The following is an 11498-nucleotide window of genomic DNA, read 5'->3' as shown; positions in this document are numbered from 1 at the left end:
ACAGATGAGGAAAAGTAAGGTTTCAGAGGTTGAATGACCTGCTTCTAGTTACCTTAAAGCAAATGAGTGTTAGAATGGTCTTCCAAACATAGGTCTTCTGAATCTGAATCCAATGCCTGCACTACTCCATGTCATTTCCCCATAATGCATATGTTTTTTTATCCCCCTGTTGCACTGTAAACTACCTGGGCACTTGGTAGGTTGCTACCAATTATTGAGTAACAAATATTACACTGAAGTGAATTCAGGGAAAGCCTCAGGAATCACCTCCTGACTGCACTGGATATAGGATATAAGATACAGATATAAGATATAAGATACAGAAATATGTAAGGATAGGATTTTCTTCTTTTTTAGGATGGGAATGAGCCCTGCTCCACCCAACCTATTAAGGGCTCTGTCAGCTTTGGAAAAGAAAAACATGATGTGGAGTATATACAAGCCAAATTAATGATTACTTTCTTGGTTACTTTATGCCGTATTTCAGGATAAATGAGAGCTCGATACGCCATGACTCTCTCTCTTGCTCTCCCCATAGCTGCCCTGGTATTTATAGATTCATCCATTTTATGGTGGCTGAAAATTTGAGGAACCAAATAAAGCTCTTGCTTGCTTAGATTATTTCTTAAATGAAGGCAAAAGAGTACTGCACACTTCTTGTTTGTCCACCTCTTGCTGGGGGTGGGGTGGGTACCAGCTACACTTCCTCTTTCTAACAAATCTCCCTCCTTGTATATGTATCAGGTGAGGTAAAACTGCCATACATCTCATCTTTTGAAAAGAAATACAACACAGTTAGATTTTCCTGACACATTGTTCTACCCTCAGTGAGACAATTAAAGATTTTATGAATTCTCCCTCCTGTGTCTTGCCACAATATACCTAAAAAGTATATAAAAACAAATGGAAGAAAACATAAATGGAGCAAACCTCTAGTGAGGTTATGCTAATAATTTTATTTTGTTTATAGATCTGTGGGGAATCCTTTTCTATCTTTCCAGAGTATGATTTGTCATTGCTACTCCCAAACATCTGTTTTCCAAGTTCCTGTCTTAAATTGAGGTGCAGAGTGAAACTTTACTGACTCCAAGTCTCATGGGTCAATTGTTATGTACTTAAAGTTTTTAATTCTCTTTGGACTTGATTAAAAGGTCCCAAGAAACTTGGGTCTGTAATTAAATTAAGCTTCTTTTAATCTGAAGGCTACCTCTTTCCTTTAATGACATCATGATGCCTATTTGACTTTCTTGATATCAGTCACTGTGAAATTAGCCTGTCTGCAGCTGGGCTTTGCTTTCCCACTTTCCTGCATCTGAACTCGTATATTTCTCAGACACCTATGACCTAGCCCTGGCATTTCAGAGTCTTGTCAAGAGAACTTCACAGTCTCTCTTCATCTGTCTCTTACTCCCAGTTTTCTCTGATACCACCCTGCCCCTGATATCACACAGATCCTGTATCTGGTCTCCTCCCCTGTTTACCTTTCCAGCTTCACATTAACACTCTTTTTTTATGACCACATTAGATTCATTTAAGACCATCCAGTCCAAGTCCCTCTCATTTTCTTTTTCTGGTTAGAAACCTCAATGACCCCTTTTACCTAACAGTTAATGAATAAAACCCTCTCTGTCAGTCTTCCAGGTCTGACCCTACTCTTCCTGTGCATATTCTCTTATACATTCTCTGATGGGTTGCTCCCTCTATCTTTACTCTCTATCTGTAACCACCCCTGCACTATGGGGCTCTTCCTGGAAATCCCTAGCCCTCTTACAGTATGGCCACAAATTATGTGGCCTTTGAGCTCAAGCCCACCAAGCCTTCTCCTAGTTCTTTCCTTCCCTTAGAGTGTACCTAGGCCCTTTTTTACCTTATCAGACCAACACTTTTTAGGCCAGGTTAAGTTGTGATTTGATCATAGTTATCAGTCTGGTAGCCAGCAGGAGTGATGGGGATAGATACTAGGGTAGGGGGCTTGTTGTTTTGCAAGGCAGAGGGCTAAATATCATCTGGAAGCAAGGTGGGAATGCTAGCTACTAATTGGGAGAAATGGATAGGGTTGCTGGATTTAACCAAAAATAAATACAAGAACATCCAGTTAAATTTGAATTTCAGATAAACAATGACATTTTGTTTTAGTGTGTGTTCCAAATATTTCACTGGACATATTTATACTGAAAATTAGCTTTTTTGAAATTCAAATTTAACTGAGCATTCTGTTTTATCTGGCAATCCTAGAATTGGTCTACCTTTTCAAGTTCAGAGGGTTCAGGGGGAGGTGGGATTTCAAGATGAAGAGATGGAAGTCCCTTTCTCTGCTACCCAGGATGCCTTCTGACTTTCACATTTTGCCTTAATTTGGTAATTAATTCTCTCAGTCTTTTGTTTTCTTTCTGCAATGCATCAATGTCACTCAACAAGTCAGCAGATTCCATATAATTCAATATAATGGCTATTTCTCTGAATCCTCTTAACTGCTTGAGATATTACACTTGCACGTGCATTCCTTTCTATTACCACCTGTGAAAATTTTAAAAATTGTACTGCTACAGCATGCCAGGAACAACTTACTACCAGTATTTTGCCAACTACCAATAACAGAATCTCATAGCCTGTTCCAAAATGGAGTCTATTCCCTAGGACTACTCCCAGTACCTCCTGTCTCAGGTAAGTTTCTAGGGGAAAATGACAATGAGACGGAGATTTGTTTGTAGGTTATTTACAGGGGTATGTTCAAAAGAACAACACTTGTGAGGGAAGCAGGAGATTAGTAGAGAAACTGAACTGTGATACAGTTCCAACAAAGGACTCAGCTGATCCCATGGTCTTTCAGAGTTGCCCAAAATTGAAACAGGTGGCCTGGTTTTTGTATACCTACATCATCTCATCAATGTGGGCTGCCCCCAGAAGGCATTACCTTAGGAGAGTCAGTTCCCTTCAGACAAGGCCAATTCCCCAGAAGGGGAAATGAGTGCCTCTGTCCTGGTAAGGCCATACTGTAAGAGGGCAGTTCTGGGGAGCACAACACAGCACCCATTACAACAAATTTATTTGTATCTCCATTGCTGTCTATTACCTATTCTATCAATCTGTATAATTTTCAAAAATTTATCTTCATTTTTTCTATTATTTTCCTTACTACCTTTACTGTAGTCTCTTCTCTCTTGTATTCCTTCCAATTTAAGTTTACTTTGTTGTCATAATACTTCCTGGGATCTGCTTTCTCTAGACTCTTCCTTCATCCACTGCTATCTGAACTTTTCCTTCCCCTTACCCACAATGTTTCTGCCCTGTTGAATTTGATTTCTGACACTAGTGGTTTTCATTTTATATGTGGGTTTGTTCTTCTGGAGTAAACTATATGCTGGATAGTTCTGAAGTCCTCAAGGGCTTAGTTCACCTGAGCACTTTTTGATCTCTTGCTGATTCTATGCATTTTTTCCCACTCACCTGTAATTCAGAGCCTGTAATGACTTCTTTCAATGTTTCAGTTGCTCACAAACCTATTTTCTCAGTTTGATCAAGAAATAATGATGTCCCAGATGAGACTGGTAACAGTGAAGATGAGAATTGGACATTACAAGAGATATTTTGGTGATATGATCAAGGGGAATTGCTTATGGTCTAATGCAGGAGTGAAGAGGTGCTCAAAAATGGTTTTTGGCTTGAGCAACTGAATGAAGGTTTTATAGAAATGGGGGAAACTGGGAGATGAATGATTGGTAATGGCAGAAGCAGGCACTCTATTTGGATAAATTAAGTTTGAAGTACCTGTTAGATAGCTAAGTGGGTATATCAAAGAAGTAAGTCTTTGAGAGGAAAAGGTCTGCTTAGATGTCATTTCCTTTGGGAAGCCTTTCCTGAATACCCACTTACCATCCCATTAAGCTTATTACCCTTGCTACCCACAGCATCCTTCATCACTCCTATTGTAGCTTTTATCAAATTTATATTGCAGTTTCCTATTTATTGGTCCATTTTCTCTGTTAGAATGTGAGCTGTTTGTGGAACAGAACTTATGTTCTTCATTTTTTTCTCAGATTCCTTCCGGGCTCAGTGCTAACAGTCACCTCTTATTATTTGTTCAATGCATGCATATAAACCAAGCAGCCAATTCCATTTTTCTCCATAGCTCCAATTATTGAAAATTATTTTCTAAATTCAGCCAAAATTTGCTTCCCTCTACCTTCTATTCAAATGAGGATATACCTATGAAGCTAAGTGCTATTAATTTACTTGTCTGAATACTGACTTCGATAACTTGCCTTAGATCTATGTGATTATATATATATATATATGCCTATTAGTCTTTCAAAACAAGCATGTAATAAAAATCCCAACATTGTTTTCACATGTAGTATCTTTTTTTGCCCCCACTACCACGTAATATCTTAAAAACTATGTCTCCTCAAACATGTTTTTGTATTGTCTTCCATAGCTAAATGTGGATTTGATATTTACGCTCTTAAGTTCATCTTGCTAGATTCAGTACTCAACTCCAGAAGTGGAGATCATTTTGGATCCCTGTATATATATATATATATATATATATATATATATATATTTTTTTTTTTTTTTTTTTTTTTTTTGCGGTATGCGGGCCTCTCACTGTTGTGGCCTCTCCCGTTGTGGAGCACAGGCTCCAGACGCGCAGGCTCAGCGGCCATGGCTCACGGGCCCAGCCGCTCCGCGGCATGTGGGATCTTCCCGGACCGGGGCACGAACCCATGTCTGCTGCATCGGCAGGCGGACTCTCAACCACTGCGCCACCAGGGAAGCCCCTTGCATATATATTTAAATATCTTGACATACTCTGACCTTCAAGTGCTCAGAGGCAGAAGTTGGAAGCAAAGCAAATGTGCTAAAGTTGGATCCAAGTCCTTGTCCCCAGATTCAAGCAGAAAATAATACTTCCTGGTTAACAGAAAATTTATTTTATGGTGGGGTTAAGATAAAGCCCATTTTTGGCAAAAAAAAGGGTTTTGTCCTAAAAATTTTTTAAACCATTTACTAGAGGTCACTGATAACTTCTCCAAGAAAGCAGTTCAACACCACACCCTTATCCCTCCCCCAACTTGCCACACCACCAATTTAAATGATTTACCCAGTATTGACTAAAATTTTAATTTTTGATGTGTGCAGCTAATTTTAATAAATAATTCATCTATTTATTTTGGAAAGATCATCGTAATTTGGTATCTTAGTGAATATTCTTACGATATATAGTTTGAATTCCTACCCTCCAGCTTTAAACGCAAAATGGACTTCTGCAAAAGAATTTACCAATTCTAAAAATGCTTACAATTCAATTGAACTCATCTTGTACTTCCTGTGGAAAAAAATGCTACTTTTTTTTTACATGTTCAGAAAAGAGAATTTGCCATTTTTGTGGCCAATTAACACTCTATTTGCTCTACTCTGGTTCTTCTTTCCCCTCTCCTTTCACCAGTACACCAGATGGGCTTTTTAAAAAGAGGGGAAGTGATATTGTAACACCAATAATGTTATACCAACAGTATTCTGGAAGAAAAGTTAATTTGAGGACCATCGAACTCCCCTTTGGACTATTCATTCAACCAGGTATGAGCCCAACAATCATATCATGCTTCAGTTAATATTTACCATTTTATTCAAATCTCAATAAAAAACAACCATTAAATGCCTTGCCTAAGTGCAGATAAATCACCATCTAAATTTATTTGCTTTTTGATAGGATTAACACATCAAGGGAATACTATAGCCTATTTTTCCTATTCCTAATGACTCCATGTTTGGATTTTGATGGTATTTCTACAAGGTCACACAGCAACTTGATGGTACAACTGAGACCAGAATCCTGGGATTTAGATTCCCAGGCTACGACTCTTTATACTATACCATGATGATGCTCAAATGCTTACAGGAGGTGTTTATCATAAAACATAAAAAAAAGGAGCACCAGAGTAAAAAGCATAATCAAGATGAAACAAGTTAAAGGTAATGCCTGGGCTTCCCTAGCAGTACAGTGGTTAAGAATCTGCCTGCCAATGCAGGGGACACGGGTTCGAGCCCTGGTCCAGGAAGATCCCACATGCCGTGGAGCAACTAAGCCCATGAGCCACAACTACTGAGCCCACGTGCCACAACTACTGAAGCCCACAGGCTTAGAGCCTGTGCTCTGCAACAAGAGAAGCCGCCGCAAGGAGAAGCCTGCACACTGCAACAAAGAGTAGCCCCCACTCGCCACAACTAGAGAAAGCCGCACGCAGCAACGAAGACCCAATGCAGTCAAAAATAAATAATAAATAAATAAATTTTAAATAAATAAATAAATAAAGGTAATGCCCCCTCCTCACAGTCCTCTCCCACTTATAAATTCTTCCTTTTTCAGTTTCAAGTATTTAGCTGGTCATATTTTTCTAACTTAAAACTGAGCTCAACTCTGAATATCAGCTTTTCCTAAGCTAGATGTAGGATAAATGAAACTATTAAAACTTTATAGTGTGATCTCCCCAGAGGTGCAAACTGTTTAATTATTTCCCCTCTCACTCCCAAAGTAAGATAATATCCAGCTGGGAAATGATCATTTACATAAAACAATACGTAGAAATTAAAACACTTTAATATAATATAAACATTTCCAGAATATAGACTGATTTTTATCAGTACTTTTTTAGAGCTCTTTAAAACCATATATCATCTTAGTTTACTATAGACTGTTTCATTTTCCACTTTCAGAAATAGAAAATACAAAAATACACTGCAAATTAGATTTAACAAACAAACAAAAAATCAGTCTAAATCGCTTCACATGTTTTCCTTGGAGAAAACCAAGAAACATAAACAAACACACAATAACAACAATAAAATACCACCAACACTAACACAAACCCAAAGAAGGGATGGATTCTGTAATGCCTGGTGATTCATTTAAAATAAATTATCTCCCACAGGTAAGTAATTCACTATCACAGCAATTTGTAGAAGCAGAGACAGCCTCATTAAGGGAAATTACTTTATACATAGAAAACATGTAATTTTTCTTTCAATTTAATAAATGAGGAAAAATAACTTGAGGAAAAGGCATATTGAATACTCTTATTTCACTTGGCTTTTGTTAGCAGTTAAAGTAACTGTCCACTTAGGAAAATTCAATAACATGAATTTAACAAAACCAAACTCTTCAACTTATTTCTTCAATTCAACCTAAGTGAACAAAACTGAAAAGTTCAAAATCCAAGAGAAGACTCATCCTAAAGCACTGACACCTTTGTCTTTTCTTCAACAGGCTTCCTTTTCTCTTATGTTCTTAGGTTCTTCTTAGGTTCTTCTTTCTCAGAGACTAGGTTTAGGCTTGTCTTTTCTTTCAATTCAATTTCAATTTTTACACACCAAAAACTAAGCTTTCCTGAACTGACACTGACTGTATTCACCTCTCCTTTTCTTCATTGGATGTTCCTGTCTTTGTCTAAATTCCCCTATTCTTAACCGATTTCTCATTGGGTAAACAAAGCTAAAAGTTCAAAATCCAAGAATAGACTCATCCCAAAGCATTTCCTCTTCTGTCTTTTCTTCAACAGATTTCTTTTTCTCTTTCTTGTGCTTATGTTCTTCCTTCTCAGAGGGAACACCATGTCTTTTTTTCTTTTTTCGATGCTTAAGCTTTCCTGAACTGACTTTATCTCCCTCTCTTTTCCTTTTCTGGATGCTCTTGTCCTTGTCTAGATCTGTATCCCCATAACTCTTTTTCCTTTTATGCTTCGACTGCTCCTTCTCTGGCTTTTCTTCACCTTCCTCCAGGTGCCTTCTCTTCTGATGTTTCCGTGTATGACTTGCTTCATGGTCACTGGTATTGTTTTCTGAGGAGAGGTGCTTGTAAACTTCAGATTCTACACTGTATGGGCCAGAATTATTTTCCTGTTGACTAAGGCTCAGGGGTACTGGTTTTTCTGGGAAATAGTCTCTGGTGGGTTGACAGTAGGTCATAGAGTCTAATCTCTGTTTGCTGTCATGAGTTGGTAAGCAATGAGGTAACTGCTTTTCCGCTGCCTGTGAAATACTATATGATACTGGGTAATTCTGGAAAGTCTCAAATGGGAGCCTCTGCTCAAACATTCTATGTCTGGGTCTGGAATCAACCATTTCTCTGTATTTATGGGTTTCCACAGAGCTCTTGCTTATATTTCTGAAACAAGTCTTTGGCTCTAGTCCTCTGGCTTTCTGCACTTTGATATAATCCTCAAGTTCATCTTGGAAAGAGTCATATGACCTCTTTGAATGAGCTGGTAACGAGTGACGTAATTGGCTTCCCACTGGTGAAGTACCGTATGGTTGCTGGGAGTTCTGAGAAGTCTCAAATGAAAATCTTTGCTCACAAATTCTTGGTCTGGGTCCAGAATCAACTTCTCTGTACCCATGGGTTTCCACAGAGCTCTTGCTTATCTTTCTGAAACAAGTCTTTGGATCTAGTCCTCTGGCTTTCTGCACTTTGATATAATCTTCCAGTTCATCTTGGAAAGAGTCATATGTGTTCTTTGAGTGAGCTGGTAAGCAATGAGGTAACTGGTTTTCCACTGTTTGTGAAATATTGTATGGTCCTGGGTATGTCCAGAAAGTCTCACATGGGAGTATTTGTTCAAACATTCTATGTCTGGATCTGGAATCAACTGCTTCTCTGTACCTGCAGGCTTCCAAAGAAGTCTCTTCCATCTTTCTGAAATAAGTCTTTGGTTCTGGTCCTCTGGTTTTCTGTACTTTGATGTAATCTGTACTTTCATCTTGGTAAGAGTCTGGTGGCTTCTTCGGATTCTTCACTAGATTGGTAACAATGGATTCTCTGCAAACAAGACAGTAGAAAGTTCTTGTTACTAGATTATTTTATTTGGAATGTTTGCTTTGCTTTCAAAAATATTAGTTTGAAAAAACAAATACAACAGAGGCCCAAACAAAATTTTAAAACCTACCTCAATATAAAAGCTAAAAATTGTGACTTTTTGTATGTCAAAGAGAAGCAGCAGGGATAATCAGATATCTCCTAAGCACCTCACAATGTTTTACACATAAAAAAATTTTCAGGCCTGGGATGAATGGAAATATGGGTACAAAGAAGCAGACATATTTGACACTGCTATAGTACTTAAAAATATAAGGCATGTTGGGATGTGTGGGAAAGGACCAATAATATTTAATGCCCTAAAGATGGTCTGATCTGAATGTCACATTGCTTTAAAAAATTTTTGATTATTAGTTCCCTGTACAGATCTATAAATGTGACAGCTATTTATTCTGGAACCCTGAGAACGGACTTGAGGTTATGGGGAGGGGGAAGGGTGAGCTGTGACAGGGCGAGAGAGAGTCATGGACATATACACACTAACAAACGTAGTAAGGTAGATAGCTAGTGGGAAGCAGCCGCATGGCACAGGGATATTGGCTTGGTGCTTTGTGACAGCCTGGAGGGGTGGGATAGGGAGGGTGGGAGGGAGGGAGACGCAAGAGGGAAGACATATGGGAACATATGTTTATGTATGACTGATTCACTTTGTTATAAAGCAGAAACTAACACACCATTGTAAAGCAATTATACCCCAATAAAGATGTTAAAAAAAAAAAGAGTCTAAATGAAGGTTAATTTGGTCAGTGAGACAACTTAGCTACTTAGTATTCAGACTCAATAATATAAATATTTTCCACTAAAATAATGTAACCGAAATAGTATGCTTTGATTTTAAAAGCAACAACAAAAAATATACAATAGTTAAGTGCCCCACTGTCCCACTACCTGACTTATCCGATCCCCAATTGTCCACTCAATCCTCTCCTCCTTAAAATAACAAAACAGATTGGAATAAATGTGTATTGAGCTCCTACTATGTGCCAGTCAGGCACCTTGCACATATTTTTATATTTCATTATAACCACTTTATGTCAGAGCTGTCCAAAGTTACATATGTGGCAGAAAGATAGATCTGGTATTCCAATTCAGTTCTGTCTAACAACAAGACCTTCTTTCTTAACCACTATACCTCATTGGAAGGATGATGACTGGATCACTGAATCTCTGGAACTAGCCAACCTTCCAGGGATTACAGGGATTATTTGAATTTATATGGTTAGCCTGAGAATGATCCTTTAGCATCTTTCCAAAGAAGGACAATGCTGTCTGGTCAGGAGGAGTGCCAGTTAGCCAGCTCTGTCAGTTACTATCATGGCTAGAGAACTCCCTGGGAGATGGAACTAACATACAATATGTTACAAATATCACCAACCATACCCAGGATCAACTCTTAGGGAAATAAATGCCTAGAAAGTTTGTAAAGTACATGCAAAGGTACTTGACAGAAGCCCTGGTCTTTGGTATCACAGGAGCATTTTGGCAAGAAATACTTACTTAATTTGATGTTCACTTCCTTGCATATGGGACCGGAACATTTCTAAAGATGTAAAGGTGATATTACAAATATGACAAACATAGGTTTTCATACTAAATGCTGAAAAAACAGAGAGTTCAAGTTAATAAGGTCAATAGGAATACACTTCGAATCACATAGCTGGACAGGAATTTACTAGAGATCATCTACTTGAGCCTTCCCAATTTAAAGCTAAGGCCCAGAGAGGTCAAATGACTTGGTCAAAGTCACACAGCATTAGTAACAAAGATAGCCTCTCAGAGCCCATGTCTCTTAATTTAAAGTCCAAAATTTTTCACACTACACCACACTGCCTCTCTAGCCTTGGCCTCTTTCCTAAGAAACTGCTATCTGCCTGTTTATTGTTGCTACATGAAAGTACAACAGACACTTCAAATCTAGCATGCCCAATCAATCTTTGCCTCTTAATCCCTCAACCAACCTCTTTTTTGTTTGCCCCTAATTCTCTTTCTACCCAACTAAAACTTGAAACATCCCAAAATATTAAAAACAAATAAAAGAAAATTCTTACTCTCTTACCTGAAATCACTGTAGTGCATTACTTTACCAAAAGTTCTTTCTACAGACAGATTTTAGAAATGAGAGAGGTTCAGTGAGCCCCACTCTCAGGATAAATTCTGAAAGCAAAATTCTAAAACAAAACTGCTAGTTACCACTTCATAAGAGTCAAGAACTATAGAATAGATATACTAGCTACCTCTCTATTCTGATTCATAGGTAGAACAGGAAGCAGGTGACAGATTAAGTTTTATTTTCTTAATCTTATCACCTTCCACTTTCTCTTTGGTCTGAAGAAGCAAATTAATAAATTTCATAAGCTAAATATAAAAACAATCCCACCCTAAGGAAGAGGCAATAAACTGATGGCTGCAGAGATTTTTAGGGTCAGGGAAGACCATCTTCTTTTAAATCAAACAGCAACTTAATCATTTAAAGGCCACTAAATTAATTATTACTAAGTGTATTGGCCTTGTCTAAGCAAAGATTATTCACAGAAACAGGAGATTATTGTCAAGTAGAAAGAAAGAAATTGACTTTAAAGAACATGAGGACTACGTTCACTATTGACATATACTCTGTGGTGGGCCCAGG

At 38.0% G+C, this 11498-nt stretch overlaps 1 protein-coding gene across 6 annotated transcripts in view; it reads right to left on the bottom strand.

The window, feature by feature from the left end:
• Positions 1–6598: 6598 nt before the first annotated feature.
• ZMAT1 (zinc finger matrin-type 1) overlaps positions 6599–11498 on the bottom strand; it is a 156239-nt gene continuing 151339 nt past the window's right edge. For 5 of the 6 annotated variants that reach the window (XM_067722628.1, XM_067722629.1, XM_067722630.1 and 2 more), the window contains 2 exons: positions 10367–10466; positions 6599–8812 (listed from right to left, as the gene is read on the bottom strand). In XM_067722628.1, the coding sequence (XP_067578729.1) occupies positions 7498–8812; positions 10367–10466 (1415 nt within the window). In that variant the 3' untranslated portion in view covers positions 6599–7497. The remainder of the gene's footprint in view (positions 8813–10366; positions 10467–11498) is intronic. The other variant, XM_067722627.1, reaches the window with a different exon arrangement.

Source organism: Pseudorca crassidens, chromosome X (assembly GCF_039906515.1).
Source record: "Pseudorca crassidens isolate mPseCra1 chromosome X, mPseCra1.hap1, whole genome shotgun sequence".
Lineage (NCBI taxonomy): Eukaryota > Metazoa > Chordata > Mammalia > Artiodactyla > Delphinidae > Pseudorca > Pseudorca crassidens.
The sequence above is the reverse complement of the archived record's forward strand: the minus strand, read 5'-3'. Positions and strand labels throughout refer to the sequence as shown.